The sequence below is a fragment of the Phyllobates terribilis genome, unplaced genomic scaffold (genome assembly GCF_046119375.1).
Source record: "Phyllobates terribilis strain yellow unplaced genomic scaffold, ASM4611937v1 Scaffold_2__4_contigs__length_985480577, whole genome shotgun sequence".
NCBI lineage: Eukaryota > Metazoa > Chordata > Amphibia > Anura > Dendrobatidae > Phyllobates > Phyllobates terribilis.
In genome coordinates this window covers 812,488,096-812,503,602 of record NW_027362762.1, presented here as the reverse complement: position 1 = coordinate 812,503,602, position 15,507 = coordinate 812,488,096, and the positions used below count along the sequence as shown (strand labels likewise).

At 45.1% G+C, this 15,507-nt stretch overlaps 1 protein-coding gene across 2 annotated transcripts in view; it reads right to left on the bottom strand.

The window, feature by feature from the left end:
• The window catches only part of SEPTIN4 (septin 4), a 123,045-nt gene that overhangs the window by 29,583 nt on the left and 77,955 nt on the right, over nucleotides 1–15,507 (bottom strand). For both annotated transcript variants that reach the window (XM_073667606.1, XM_073667605.1), the window contains exons 7-9: nucleotides 14,344–14,461; nucleotides 11,770–11,871; nucleotides 208–304 (exon numbers count right to left, since the gene is read on the bottom strand). In XM_073667606.1, coding sequence (XP_073523707.1) covers nucleotides 208–304; nucleotides 11,770–11,871; nucleotides 14,344–14,461 — 317 coding nt within the window. The remainder of the gene's footprint in view (nucleotides 1–207; nucleotides 305–11,769; nucleotides 11,872–14,343; nucleotides 14,462–15,507) is intronic.

The following is a 15,507-nucleotide window of genomic DNA, read 5'->3' as shown; positions in this document are numbered from 1 at the left end:
GGGCAAGTTTCCTTGAGACTTTCCTTTGGATGAAATATCCCAGCTTTCCAGAAAGTATCCAATTCTGTTTTTAGCATAAAATATATGATACTTACATGGTCTGTTCATAGAGTCACGCTAAATGAAATCTTAATTCAGGCATTTCTTTTACACGACTGAAAAATTGTCATACCACTTTAGCTCATAAGACCCAATGATGCCCCTTACCTTCAACAACTCCCCAAGGATACAGACGGCCCCTGACACGCTTTCCATTTTTCTCCACAATCGTATTGGAACCAATTACAGCAAAAGGGATGCTTTTCTGAAATGAAAAGACAGATACAGTGGTGGCCAAAAGTATTAGCACCCCTGCAATTCTATCAGATAATACTCAGTTTCTTCCTGAAAATGATTGCAATCACAAATTCTTTGGTATTATCTTCATTTAATTTGTCTTCAATGAAAAAACACAAAAAGAATTGTCCTAAAGCCAAAGTGGATACAATTCCACACCAAACCTAAAAAAGGGGGTGGACAATAGTATTGGCACTGTTTGAAAAATCATGTGATGCTTCTCTAATTCGTGTAATTAACAGCACCTGTAACTTACCTGTGGCACCTAACAGGTGTTGGCAATAACTAAATCAAACTTGCAGCCAGTTAAGATGGATTAAAGTTGACTCAACCTATGTCCTGTGTCCTTGTGTGTACCACATGGAGCATGGAGAAAAGAAAGAAGACCAAAGAACTGTCTGAGGACTTGAGAAACCAAATTGTGAGGAACCATGAGCAATCTCAAGGCTACAAGTCCATCTCCAAAGACCTGAATGTTCCTGTGTCTTCCGTGCGCAGTGTCATCAAGAAGTTTAAAGCCCATGGCACTGTGGCTAACCTCCCTAGATGTGGACGGAAAAGAAAAATTGACGAGAGATTTCAACGCAAGATTGTGCGGCTGGTGGATAAAGAACCTCGACTAACATCCAAACAAGTTCAAGCTGCCCTGCAGTCCGAGGGTACAACAGTGTCAACCCGTACTATCCGTCGGCGTCTGAATGAAAAGGGACTGTATGGTAGGATACCCAGGAAGACCCCACTTCCTACCCCGAGACATAAAAAAGCCAGGCTGGAGTTTGCCAAAACTTACCTGAGACAGCCGAAAACGTTTTGTAAGAATGTTCTCTGGTCAGATGAGACAAAAGTAGAGCTTTTTGGGAAAAAGCATCAACATAGAGTGTACAGGAAAATAAAAGAGGCATTCAAAGAAAAGAACACGGTCCCTACAGTCAAACATGGCGGAGGTTCCCTGATGTTTTGGGGTTGCTTTGCTGCCTCTGGCACTGGACTGCTTGACCGTGTGCATGGCATTATGAAGTCTGAAGGCTACCAACAAATTTTGCAGCATAATGTAGGGCCCAGTGTGAGAAAGCTGGGTCTCCCTCAGAGGTCATGGGTCTTCCAGCAGGACAATGACCCAAAACACACTTCCAAAAGCACTATAAAATGGTTTGAGAGAAAGCACTGGAGACTTCTAAGGTGGCCAGCAATGAGTCCAGACCTGAATCCCATAGAACACCTGTGGAGAGATCTCAAAATGGCAGTTTGGAGCAGGCACCCTTCAAATATCAGGGACCTGGAGCAGTTTGCCAAAGAAGAATGGTGTAACATACCTGGCGGCGTCCTTGCATGGTGGTCCATCTCCCACTGTGCAAGAGGGCGCACTTGATCTCCTGTCCAGAATGTCTCTCTGGCTTCCCTCCATGCTGTCTGTTTGTGTCTGTTTCTGCTGCTTAAGGGCGGCGCCCGATCACTTCCTGCCTTTTGTACCTGCTGTGGGTCACACCCCTTGTGCGTCCTCAGCCTATTGCTGTCTGTCACTTGGTATATAGCTCAGCAGCTCCCTTCTATCCCTGCCTGAGCATAGTGTTTTCCTTCAGTGTGTGCTTGCACTCTGAAGGTGCCAGGTCCCGTCTTTGTTTCCTTGTCTGCCTTTCCTGGAGGCTGTATTTCCAGGCCTGTCTGAACTAAGTCCTGTATGTCTCCTGCTTTTCGGTATTAGTTCCCGTGTCTGAACTGAGTCCTGTATGTCTCCTGCTTTTTGTATCAGTTTCCGTGTCTGAACTGAGTCCTGTATTTCTCCTGCTTTGCGGTATTAGTTCCCGTGTGTGAACTAAGTCCTGTATGTCTCCTGCTTTTCGGTATTAGTTCCCGTGTCTGAACTGAGTCCTGTATGTCTCCTGCTTTTTGTATCAGTTCCCGTGTCTGAACTGAGTCCTGTATTTCTCCTGCTTTGCGGTATTAGTTCCCGTGTCTGAACTAAGTCCTGTATGTCTCCTGCTTTTTGTATCAGTTCCCGTGTCTGAACTGAGTCCTGTATGTCTCCTGCTTTTTGTATCAGTTCCCGTGTCTGAACTGAGTCCTGTATGTCTCCTGCTTTGCGGTATCAGCTCCCGTGTCTGTACTGTGTCCTGTATGTCTCCTGCTTTGCGGTATTAGTTCCCGTGTTCGAACTGAGTCCTTTCTGTGTTCTCTTGTCTGTCCTGTCTGAACACGCTCCTTGCCTGTTCGTTCCGCCTTCTAGTGGCCGATTTCCTAGACCCGCTCCTGTTTCTGGTCTGTCCTGTCTGAACACGCTCCTTGCCTGTTCGTTCCGCCTCTCTGGGGGCCGTATTCCCAGACCCGCTCCTGTATCCCGCTGCAGTGTCGGTCTCCTCCGTACACTCAGTTCCAGTCTGAACACTCTCCAGTCCTTTACCTGTTTTGCCTCTATGTCCGTTCCCTTCCTTTTTCTGCAGAGTCTGAACTCGTACCTAACTCCTGCTTGTTTTCTCTGCAAGTACTGTGTGAGTATCTGGCTCTGTCTTTCCCTTCCTGTCTGTTCCGTGTGAACAGAGCCCTGTCCTCCCTGCTCAGCCTTGTCTGCACTCTAGCAGTGCTTGCCTGTAACCCTCTGCCTGTATTGTTCCTGAGTCCCGGTGTGTACTGGGTCCTATCCCGCCTGTGTTCCTACCTGCTAGTGCCTCCCTGTCTGCACTCTAGCTGTGCTTGCCTTTACCCCCCTGCCTGCATACCCGCCTGCCTGCATACCAGTCGTGCCTGCCTATACCCACCAGTCTGTGTGCAGCCTACCAGCCTGTTCCTGTATTCCCCTGTGTGGGTCAACAGCCGTGTCCGGGGTCTGTCCTGGAGTAGCACCTGGTCCCTCTGCTCGGTTCCTCCTTGGTGCACTGGCGTCGTATGCCGTCGTGCGACCCTGGTCGGATCGGGTGAATACTTAGTCACGCCCCTCCAGGCATTCACTCTCCGGCACGGTCCAGTGGAATCACTACCAATCCCACGCACACGCCGCTTAGCCCGGGCGTGTGCATAACAGCATGCTCAGGCCATGGTTCCCGTTGAGCCCCACGGCCTTCGCCCTCTGAGAAGTTTTCCAGCGAATATATGCATTAAAATAAATAAATAATTTTTTTTTCCCTTAGCTGAGTTCCAGGCGAATTACGCACCGTCCAGATGGATCTATCAGCTCTCGTTCCTGCGGATCCGCCACGTTACTATGGGGATCCAAGACAGTGTCGTGCATTTGTGGAGCAATGCATGCTACACTTTAAGGCCTACCCTCTCTACTTTCCTTCCGATTGGGCTAAAGTGGCCTTTATGATGTCTTACCTGGCGGGTGATGCCTTGGAATGGATCAACCCCCTATATGAAACACAGGATCCGATCCTCCGGGACCTAATGGCCTTCCTGGTGGCCTTTCTAATGGTCTTCGATGATCCTAACCCGGAGGCTCCTGCTGAAGCTTCACCTCCCAATATCCCGGAGCAGCCCCGATGGGTAATGTGTGTGGGTAGCGCAATAGTCCTCCAGCCCAATGAGACTACTGCCCACCCAGAATCCTCACAGGGTGACTACGCTTTCCGGAATACTTCTCTCAACCTCAAGAGGCAGTCCAGACGTGCTAGACGTAGAGGCAAGCCGTCACGCCAGGGTCTGTCCTCCCTGAGACCTCCTGACCCCAACCTTGAAGTCCCTACTGAAGCTTCATCTCCCTGTATCCCGGAGAAACCCCAATGGGTAATGTGCGTGGGTAGTGCACCAGTTCTCCTGCCCGAAGAGACTTCTGCCCATCCAGACTCCACACAGGAGAACTTCCTGCACCCGGCATCAGATGCTTCTCTCTCTTTAACCGGTGTGCATGTCCAAGGATGCTCCAAAGCTGTGGTTACCTCTGAGTCTGTGCACCTCTACTACCTGGCGGAGGATCCCCTGTTGCCTCCTGAATCCTCCGGGATACCACTCGATGACAAATGGAGAGAGACTTCTCTACACCCGGTACTCAATACTTTGTCCGCTTCGTCCTGTGAGCCTGACAATGGGTACCCCAAAGTGGTAGTTACCTCCGAGTCTCTACACCCCTCCGACCAGGCGGAGGATCTCCAGTTGTCTCCTGAACCCTTCGGGGTGCTACCTGGTAGCGAAAGGACAGAGACTCTCCTATACTCTGTACCTGATACCTCGCTCGCTTCGTCCAGTGAGTCCAACCTAGTGTACTCCGAAGCAGAGGTTACTCCTGAGTCTCTACACCCCTCCGACCAGGCGGAGGACCTCCAGTTGTGTTCAGAATCCTTCGGGGTGCCACCTGGTGGTGAATGGACAGAGACTTTCCTATACTCTGTACCTGATACCTCGCTCGCTTCGTCCAGTGAGTCCAACCTAGTGTACTCCGAAGCAGAGGTTACTCCTGAGTCTCTACACCCCTCCGACCAGGCGGAGGACCTCCAGTTGTGTTCAGAATCCTTCGGGGTGCCACCTGGTGGTGAATGGACAGAGACTTTCCTATACTCGGTACCCGATACCTCGCCTGCTTCCTCCAGTGAGTCCGACCTAGTGTACTCTGAAGCAGTTGTTTTCTCTGAGCCTCTGCACTCTTCTGACCCGGCGGAGGACCTCCAGTTGTTTCCTGAATCCTCCGGGATACCACCAGATAACAAAGAGACAGTGACTTTTCCTCATTATGTACCTGATAACCCGTCTATTTCTTCCTGTGAGCTTGACAAGATGTACCTCGAAGCAGAGATTACCCTTAAGTCTCTGTCCCCCTCCAACCCAGTGAACGACTGGTCCTCGAATTCCCTGCGGAAGATTCTGGCAGGCCTGAAGAAGAGGGGGCGTAAGGGGGGAGGTACTGTAACATACCTGGCGGCGTCCTTGCATGGTGGTCCATCTCCCACTGTGCAAGAGGGCGCACTTGATCTCCTGTCCAGAATGTCTCTCTGGCTTCCCTCCATGCTGTCTGTTTGTGTCTGTTTCTGCTGCTTAAGGGCGGCGCCCGATCACTTCCTGCCTTTTGTACCTGCTGTGGGTCACACCCCTTGTGCGTCCTCAGCCTATTGCTGTCTGTCACTTGGTATATAGCTCAGCAGCTCCCTTCTATCCCTGCCTGAGCATAGTGTTTTCCTTCAGTGTGTGCTTGCACTCTGAAGGTGCCAGGTCCCGTCTTTGTTTCCTTGTCTGCCTTTCCTGGAGGCTGTATTTCCAGGCCTGTCTGAACTAAGTCCTGTATGTCTCCTGCTTTTCGGTATTAGTTCCCGTGTCTGAACTGAGTCCTGTATGTCTCCTGCTTTTTGTATCAGTTTCCGTGTCTGAACTGAGTCCTGTATTTCTCCTGCTTTGCGGTATTAGTTCCCGTGTGTGAACTAAGTCCTGTATGTCTCCTGCTTTTCGGTATTAGTTCCCGTGTCTGAACTGAGTCCTGTATGTCTCCTGCTTTTTGTATCAGTTCCCGTGTCTGAACTGAGTCCTGTATTTCTCCTGCTTTGCGGTATTAGTTCCCGTGTCTGAACTAAGTCCTGTATGTCTCCTGCTTTTTGTATCAGTTCCCGTGTCTGAACTGAGTCCTGTATGTCTCCTGCTTTTTGTATCAGTTCCCGTGTCTGAACTGAGTCCTGTATGTCTCCTGCTTTGCGGTATCAGCTCCCGTGTCTGTACTGTGTCCTGTATGTCTCCTGCTTTGCGGTATTAGTTCCCGTGTTCGAACTGAGTCCTTTCTGTGTTCTCTTGTCTGTCCTGTCTGAACACGCTCCTTGCCTGTTCGTTCCGCCTTCTAGTGGCCGATTTCCTAGACCCGCTCCTGTTTCTGGTCTGTCCTGTCTGAACACGCTCCTTGCCTGTTCGTTCCGCCTCTCTGGGGGCCGTATTCCCAGACCCGCTCCTGTATCCCGCTGCAGTGTCGGTCTCCTCCGTACACTCAGTTCCAGTCTGAACACTCTCCAGTCCTTTACCTGTTTTGCCTCTATGTCCGTTCCCTTCCTTTTTCTGCAGAGTCTGAACTCGTACCTAACTCCTGCTTGTTTTCTCTGCAAGTACTGTGTGAGTATCTGGCTCTGTCTTTCCCTTCCTGTCTGTTCCGTGTGAACAGAGCCCTGTCCTCCCTGCTCAGCCTTGTCTGCACTCTAGCAGTGCTTGCCTGTAACCCTCTGCCTGTATTGTTCCTGAGTCCCGGTGTGTACTGGGTCCTATCCCGCCTGTGTTCCTACCTGCTAGTGCCTCCCTGTCTGCACTCTAGCTGTGCTTGCCTTTACCCCCCTGCCTGCATACCCGCCTGCCTGCATACCAGTCGTGCCTGCCTATACCCACCAGTCTGTGTGCAGCCTACCAGCCTGTTCCTGTATTCCCCTGTGTGGGTCAACAGCCGTGTCCGGGGTCTGTCCTGGAGTAGCACCTGGTCCCTCTGCTCGGTTCCTCCTTGGTGCACTGGCGTCGTATGCCGTCGTGCGACCCTGGTCGGATCGGGTGAATACTTAGTCACGCCCCTCCAGGCATTCACTCTCCGGCACGGTCCAGTGGAATCACTACCAATCCCACGCACACGCCGCTTAGCCCGGGCGTGTGCATAACAAATGGTCTACAATTCCAGCAGAGCATTGTAAGAAATTCATTGATGGTTACCGGAAGCGGTTGTTCGCAGTTATTTTGGCTAAAGGTTGTGCAACTAAGTATTAGGCTGAGGGTGCCAATACTTTTGTCAGACCCATTTTTGGAGTTTTGTGTGAAATGATCAATGATTTGATTCTTGCTTCATTCTCTTTTGTGTTTTTTCCTTGCAAGCAAATTAAATGAAGATAATAATACCAAAGAATTTGTGATTGCAATCATTTTCAGGAAGAAACCGAGTATTATCTGACAGAATTGAAGGGGTGTCAATACTTTTGGCCACCACTGTACATTTAGTTATTTATTGAATCTGTACAGAGTACTTTTATGCTCGATAGCAAGGGTGGGCACTTGACTTTACTAAGGGGCCACATGAGAGACTGTGACTGGTGCAGAGGGCCAAACTTAATTATGCTCATTATTGCTTTATTAGTTTTATGTCAATTTTTCTGATGTCCTTACACAGCCCCTCAAACAATATGATGTCCACACAAAGCCCCCCCAAAACAGTATAATGTCCCCACACATTATGAAGTCCCCACAAAGCCCTACACACAGTATGATGTCCCAATACATCCTTCCACCCAGAATGATGTTCCCCACACATCCCCTTAAGGCACGGTACTATGTTTCCCTCAATGTAATGTCAATTAGGAAAAAAAAAAAAGGTACTGTATTTTTCGGACTATAAGACGCACTGGACCATAAGACGCACCCCAAATTTTGGGGTGTAAAATAGGAAAAAAAATTATTTTTATAAGATGGAGTCCGTCTTATAGTCTGATCAGGTATCTTACCTGGGGGGTGGTGGAGCAGGATCGCAGGTCCCTCCGTTCCCTGCCTCAGGAACCCAGCGGCAGCAGAAGAGGTGACATGCCGGTGTCTGGTTGGGGCCTGTGGACTGGGGCCTGGCCTGGCCTGTGGACTGGGGCCTGGCCTGGGGCTTGTGGACGGGCCTGGGGCCTGGCCTGGCCTGTGGACTGGGGCCTGGCCTGTGGACTGGGCCGCATGGATTACGGGCTCAGGAAGATGGCCGCGGCCACCGGAAGCCGCACACGCTGCTCTGCCGCACCGCCGGACACCGCTCACAGCCCGGCAGAGGCCCCGGCTCCTCTGCCTCACCGCCGGACGCCACTCACAGCCCGGCAGAGGCCCCGGCTCCTCTGCCTCACCGCCGGACATCAGCAGAGGTACAGGCCCCGGCTCCAGCCGCATCTCACCTCTGCCACCGCCGGAGGACCCTGCGATCCCCGCTCCACCACCACCGGTAAAATACTGTTCGGACCGTAAGATGCACCCCACTTTCCTTCCAAATTTGGGGGAAAAAAAGTGCGTCTTATGGTCCGAAAAATACGGTACTCGCCTAACCCCGTTCCCCCTCTGCTCCGTGCTGTGTACTGTGGCACAGCTGACTCGATGTAGTGACATCAGCAGATCTGGGTCTGGCTAATAGATCTTAACAACTCATTTACAAATAAGAAAAACATGGATTTCTTGGGAATAAGACATCAGATTGCAGACATCAAGGTATCATTTTATTCAGCTTCCTATGACCTGCATGCTTAAGAGGGTTGATCCTACTGACAGATTCCCTTTAAACCTTGAATTCTTTGTCACCAGCTCTGATATCATACACATCTACAGACTGATCCCTATCTTATTAATGATTTCCAATAAATCTTTATCTATGGTTTTTAGACCCAGACACAGGAGCATGACTAGAATTTTATGAGCTCCAGGACAAATTTTTGGCCTGCCCCAACCTCTTCAACAGTTTATCACATGGATACCAGACCCCAGTAGTGTTATTAGGGTTTATCTGGGAACCAGACGAAGATGAATCCGTGGCATGTGCCCTTGAGGCAAATTGGTAGCGACGTCTCTGGTTGGCCACCTTTCAATTCAAGCCTAATTGTGGTTGCACCCCCTATGAGCATGAAAAATTATTACCCCACTACTTAAACATTAAGAGCATCATAGGATAAACAGATGAGCAAAAATAAGCCTACTTATGTACAATGTCGTATAGACGAAATTGGAAGTTCCTAGGCCCCAATGTAAAAAATTGTAAATGGGCCCACATACTATGTGCTATTTATCACATTGGTGTCTTTTCACATCTTGATTGCGACTGCTACATCTGCACCCTCTATAGATATATTTCTGATCTTCTATCGCTGTCTGCATATTTAAGCCCTCTACCAATCATATATAGGATTTTGGAAGACTTTACTACACTGTGTGCAGAATTATTAGGCAAATGAGTATTTTGATCACATGATACTTTTTATACGTGTTGTCCTACTCCAAGCTGCATAGGCTTGAGAGCCAACTACCAATTAGTAAATCTGGTGATGTGTATCTCTGTAATGAGGAGGGGTGTTGACTAATGACATCAACACCCTATATAAGGTGTGCTTAATTATTAGGCAACTTCCTTTCCTTTGACAAAATGGATCAGAAGAGAGATTTGACGGGCTCTGAAAAGTCCAAAATTGTGAGATGTCTTGCAGAGGGATGCAGCAGTCTTGAAATTTCCAAACTTTTGAAGCGTGATCAAGCGTTTCATGGCAAATAGCCAACAGGGTTGCAAGAAGTGTGTTGGCCAAAAAAGGCACAAAATAACTGCCCATGAATTGAGGAAAATCAAGCGTGAAGCTGCCAAGATGCCATTCGCCACCAGTTTTGCCATATTTCAGAGCTGCAACGTTACTGGAGTATCAAAAAGCACAAGGTGTGTGATACTCAGGGACATGGCCAAGGTAAGGAAGGCTAAAAAACGACCACCTTTGAACAAGAAACATAAGATAAAACGTCAAGAATGGGCCAAGAAATATCTTAAGACTGATTTTTCAAAGGTTTTATGGACTGATGAAATGAGAGTGACTCTTGATGGGCCAGAGGCTGGATCAGTAAAGGGCAGAGAGGTCCACTCCTTAACATATTGCCTGTTGGCAAATAGAACCCCCAACTAAAGCTCTATAAAACTTAACTTTTAATAATTAAATCTTTATTATAGTAGTAATTTATATTAAAATTCCAATATAGGCGCAGGTAGTGAGGACTATCAGGATTATTCAATTGGCATAACTGTGTATCCAATAGCCATCCTATCTATTTCCATTATCATATGCTTGTAGCAGCGGACCACTTATTGCACTATTCCCTACCTGTCCTATTGTAAACTAAAATGATAGCCTCCCCGACATGTTTCGCCTAACCGGCGTCATAGAGGCTCTATCCCCTGATGACGCCGGTTAGGCGAAACATGTCGGGGAGGCTATAATTTTAGTTTACAATAGGACAGGTAGGGAATAGTGCAATAAGTGGTCCGCGGCCACAAGCATATGATAATGGAAATAGATAGGATGGCTATTGGATACACAGTTATGCCAATTGAATAATCCTGATAGTCCTCACTACCTGCGCCTATATTGGAATTTTAATATAAATTACTACTATAATAAGGATTTAATTATCAAAAGTTAAGTTTTATAGAGCTTTAGTTGGGGGTTCTATTTGCCAACAGGCAATATGTTAATGAGTTAAATTGCCCCTACGCTGTCTCTGGCTGAACAGTGTTGGCGAGAGGTCGACTCCGACTCAGACACCAGCAAGGTGGAGGTGGGGTACTGGTATGGGCTGGTATCATCAAAGATGAACTTGTGGGACCTTTTCAAGTTGAGGATGGAGTGACGCTCAACTCCCAGACCTACTGCCAGTTTCCGGAAGACAACTTCTTCAAGCAGTGGTACAGGAAGAAGTCGGTATCTTTCAAGAAAAACATGATTTTCATGCAGGACAATGCTCCTTCACATGCATCCAACTACTCTACAGCTTGGCTGGCCAGTAAAGGTCTAAAAGAAGAAAAAATAATGACATGGCCCCTTTGTTCATCTGATCTGAACCCCATAGAGAACCTGTGGTCCATCATAAAATGTGAGATCTACAGGGAGAGAAAACAGTACACCTCTCAGAACAGTGTCTGGGAGGCTGTGGTGGCTGCTGCACGCAATGTTGATCGAAAACAGATCAAGCAACTGACAGAATCTATGGATGGAAGGTTGTTGAGTGTCATCATAAAGAAAGGTGGCTATATTGATCACTAATTTTTTTGTTTTTTGTTTTTGCATGTCAGAAATGTTTATTTCTAAATTTTGTGCACTGATATTGGTTTACCTGGTGAAAATAAACAAGTGAGATGGGATTATATTTGGTTTTTATTAAGTTGCCTAATAATTCTGTACAGTAATAGTTACCTGCACAAACAGATATCCTCCTAAAATAGCCAAATCTAAAAAAAACAACTCCAACTTCCAAAAATATTAATCTTGAATATTTATGAGTCTTTTGGTTGATTGAGAACATAGTTGTTGATCAATAATAAAAATAATCCTCTAAATTACAACTTGCCTAATAATTCTGCACATAGTGTAAGATTTAGGGATTAGAAATTAACAGATTTGATTTAGGTTCGAAAAACTTTAGGTAAGGCTTTATTCACACATGAGTATATTTGATCAGTATTTCTATGTCAAAGCCAGGGAGTGTCTCAAAAACACAGAACAGGAGTAAATCTTTCTATTATAGTTTTCCTCTATAAGTTCCGCTCCTGGTTTTGGCATACAAACACTTTTGCAAAATACTGACCAAACACTGATGTGTGAATAAGCCCTGAGCGTGCACCTTGGATGACCATTTTGTTTTTCTAAGAAGATCCAAAATTACAAACTGATTAGTCTCTGAATGTATCTCTATATGGGATGAAGTCTTGTTTGGTTGCTGGAGTGCTCCAAAATTTCCAGTTTCCAGTCTTTTTGGTGTACGTTTTTTTAAATCAAAAGATATTTGTGGTACCTTTAGTTCCATATCTTGAAACTTAAAATCTTCATCTTGATCAGAGTCACACTCTGGAAACTGATAGATGCGAATCTCATAATGATCCAGTTCTTCACGAATCTATGAAAAAAGAGACTGAATTGAAGACAACTTTTGAGAAAATAAAACTCTTTATTGTAGTAAAGTTTCTTTAATAAAAATAATTTAGATTAGCGCGCAGTTCAAAACTGAATTGACACCGTTTAAAATGAAAGAAGCTGTGGAAAACAGGGAAACATGGCGAGAATTAAAGTCCAAGGGACGGACAAGACTGAATGAATGGAATCAGAAGTAAGAGGGAAAAGCATATTTTATTTTACTAGGTGTTGAGAATCTTTACAGGGATGAGCAATGTGTGGAATTAATTAAAATACACAGAAAATAGATACTGTGGGAGCAAACAGTCCTGCCTCATGTGGTTACAGGCATTGTAGTGTTAAGCAACACCAGAAGGAAGCTTCTCTAGGCTTCTAATTAGTGTATTCTCTATCAGGAATTGATAGGAATACTTTGATTCCTGTATTTCCACCAAATTATTAGTCTGTGTTTACTATTCAATTACTGCATTTTTTTTTCTTGTACCCTGTTGTACAGCAAAGGCTCCCCATGAATAAATGATGCCATGTCTATAAATGTATTGTTAAACACATGCAGAGAATGGTAACTCTCATCTCAGATAATGATAATGATCATTGGTGCCAGCCCCTACCGGGCATTAGTGATGTCTTATCACCAGTGCTGGAACTAGAACATTTTGATCCACAGTAAGAAAGTGACTACCACTACTTTCATCAACATCCCAGCACAGCAAAAATCCTGTGTGTTTAGTGTCATATTCTGGGTTATGTAAGGATAATCTGTCTGTGGGTTTATGTATGTTATTTAGAAACTAGGTGAAGGAAATGTTGCATTAATATACTTTACAAGACCAATGTTATGGTTCTGTATTGTGTCCATATTACCTAGCTTATGCAGTCTAGTGATGTGGGATATGCAGCACTGCAGATAAACAGGTGAGCATAGAAAGGATTCAATTAAAACTTCTTGTTCTAAAAATGTATCCAGTTTATCTATACTAGAGATCAGGAGAAAAAAAAACTTTGGGGCAGACTGGATCAAGCCCAATCCCACTATCCTTTCCTATTCTTCGGCTAATCTTGATGGACTTGTGTGTTTTTTTCAACCTTATTAGAATTTAAATTAGGACTATGTAGGGTTAATTTGTCTCCATCAGGAGGCTTACGTCACCAAGTTCTGATCGGAGTCACACTACCATATAACACGGCCAAGTGCTATGCGATAAAACATCGCACAGCACTCGGCCCAGTGTTATACTATGAAGCAGCTCACATCTGCGATTATTTTCCAATTCGGCATGAGAAAACAGTCACAGTATGCAGCGATTGGAAGCGAGATTCGACTCACTTGCACTCATACAATTCTATGAGTGCGAGTGAAACATTAGACTGCACTCAGATGTCATCTCAGTACAGTCCGATATACGCCAATACAGGCAATGGAGGAGATGGAAAAATTACTTTCTCAGTCTCCTCCGCACTTGTGCTGCAATTCTCTCATGCAAGAGGATCAGAGGATAGTAGCATGACACTTGGCTCCCGCTCGCAGCAGAGCTGGAGCTGAATGTCACTAGCATATCACTTCCTATGCTCTCGCATCGGATGCCATACACTAGTCTGTTTCCAGCCTTAATTAACTAACAGGATGGGGAGTAGGGCATACTAGCATGGGCATTCTAACCACTTCCCGACCAGTCGATTTTCCATTTTTGCTCTTTAGTTTTTTTTCCCCTTCTTCCACAAGCCATAACTGTATTTTTATGTTATTATTTTCTTTTTTATAACTTCATATTTTTCTTTCGACATAGCCGTATGATGGCTTATTTTTTGTGGGATGAGTTGTACTTTGAAATGACAGCATTCATTTTATCATGTGGGAAAAAATTTCAAATTCTTCCATTGTTTTTTTTTTGAGTCTTGCTTTTGCCATGTTCATTATATGGCAAAATAATAATATGCATAAGTTTTTTTTATTTAAGTGATGAAAAAAATTCTGTATTATGGGCAGCACGTTGGCTCAGTGGATAGCACTGCAACCTTGCAGCGCTGGGGTCCTGGAATCAAAACCCACCAAGGACAACATCTGCAAGGAGTTTGTATGTTCTCCTCGTGTTTGCGTTGTCTTCCTCCGGGTTCTCCGGTTTCCTCCCACACTCCAAAGACATACTGATAGGGAATGTAGATTGTGAGCCCCAATGGGGACAGTGGCCATAATGTCTGTAAAGTGCTGTGGAATTAATGGTGTTATATAAGTGTGTAAAATAAGTAAATAAATATGCTTATACTGTATATTAAGTAAGTGTCACAAAATCACATTTCTTAATATAAAGATAAAGTGGATAACCTAATTAATTTACAAGTGCAAACAAAGAGATTAACTATTAGTTACACAAGGTATGTGAATTAAATATATTATTACATTTCCCCATTTCGACTGACATGTCTCCTGCAAAGTATCCAGGTGTTATCTACTCACCCTTTCCTTTTTTTGATCGAGCTCTGTCGGTGTCAGACTGTCAGCTTTTCCCAGAATTGGAACAATGTTCACTCTATCATGAAGTGCTCGCAGGAATTCGATGTCTAAAGGACGTAGTCTGCAAAACACAATAAAATGCATTTCTCATACTGTGACGCACGCAAAGTGATGTATGGAAACAGACAGGGCCAGCTATGGAGGTTCTGACAGCAATATAACCGTAGCCTATTTCCCCTGGGGTTACCAGGGGCAGGAATGACATGATGGCCTTGATTCATTAAGACCGCCAGTCTTAATAAGGGGTGTGCAAGAATAAAATGCGCTAAATTCAATAACAAGTGCACCCCACTTAGTGAATTTGGTGCTTCATGTTAGTGGCGAGCAGAAATAATGCTCCAGGAAGGGACTGAAGTAACATTTCTGGCATAATGTATTTCACCACTTTCAATTAATTTGACAGGCCTTGTCCCATCCCAGATCCTTTCATTTTTTCTGAGCTGCTTGAAGCTGGCGTGAAAACAGCAAAAGTCTGAAGTAATTTTTCTATTTTTTTTTCTTGCGATATTCACTGATGTTTTTTGCGCCAAATTAGTAAAAATGATAGACAAGGTTCAATGACTTTTAAGGAAAATTCTTGTGACTTTTTAGTTTTTTTGTTTTCCAAATTGACTCAAAAACTGCTTAAACATTTCTGGTGTATATAAACCTACTCCAGTGAGGAACTGGAGTACATTTGCTACAAATTTTGCAATTTTTTGAAAAGTTGCAAATGATGACCACAGTGGAAAAGTTAAACAAAAAAAAAAGGCAAACACATATATAGTAGACTTCAGAAGAGGCACAAATGGAATGGTGATTAGGGTGTAAACAAAACGGGGATCACAATACCAAAAACTCGACAAAAAAACAGGTGCAATGCAATAATAAATCAATCCCTAAGTCCCTCCATCATCGCCTAATGTGACAAACAGAAGGCCATAATGTCACGAATTATGTCTGTGTCCTTTGTCAGAATGCGGATGTTTGCTGTATTTGTGAAAGGGAACTGAGTATTTCAGATCCCTTTTACTTCGCAAGGATCAGGGTGATTCAAATTTTAGCTGTGAATTTATGGAATATATATTTGTACCTATGAGCATATAGTACGTTTTCTAAAATGAAAAT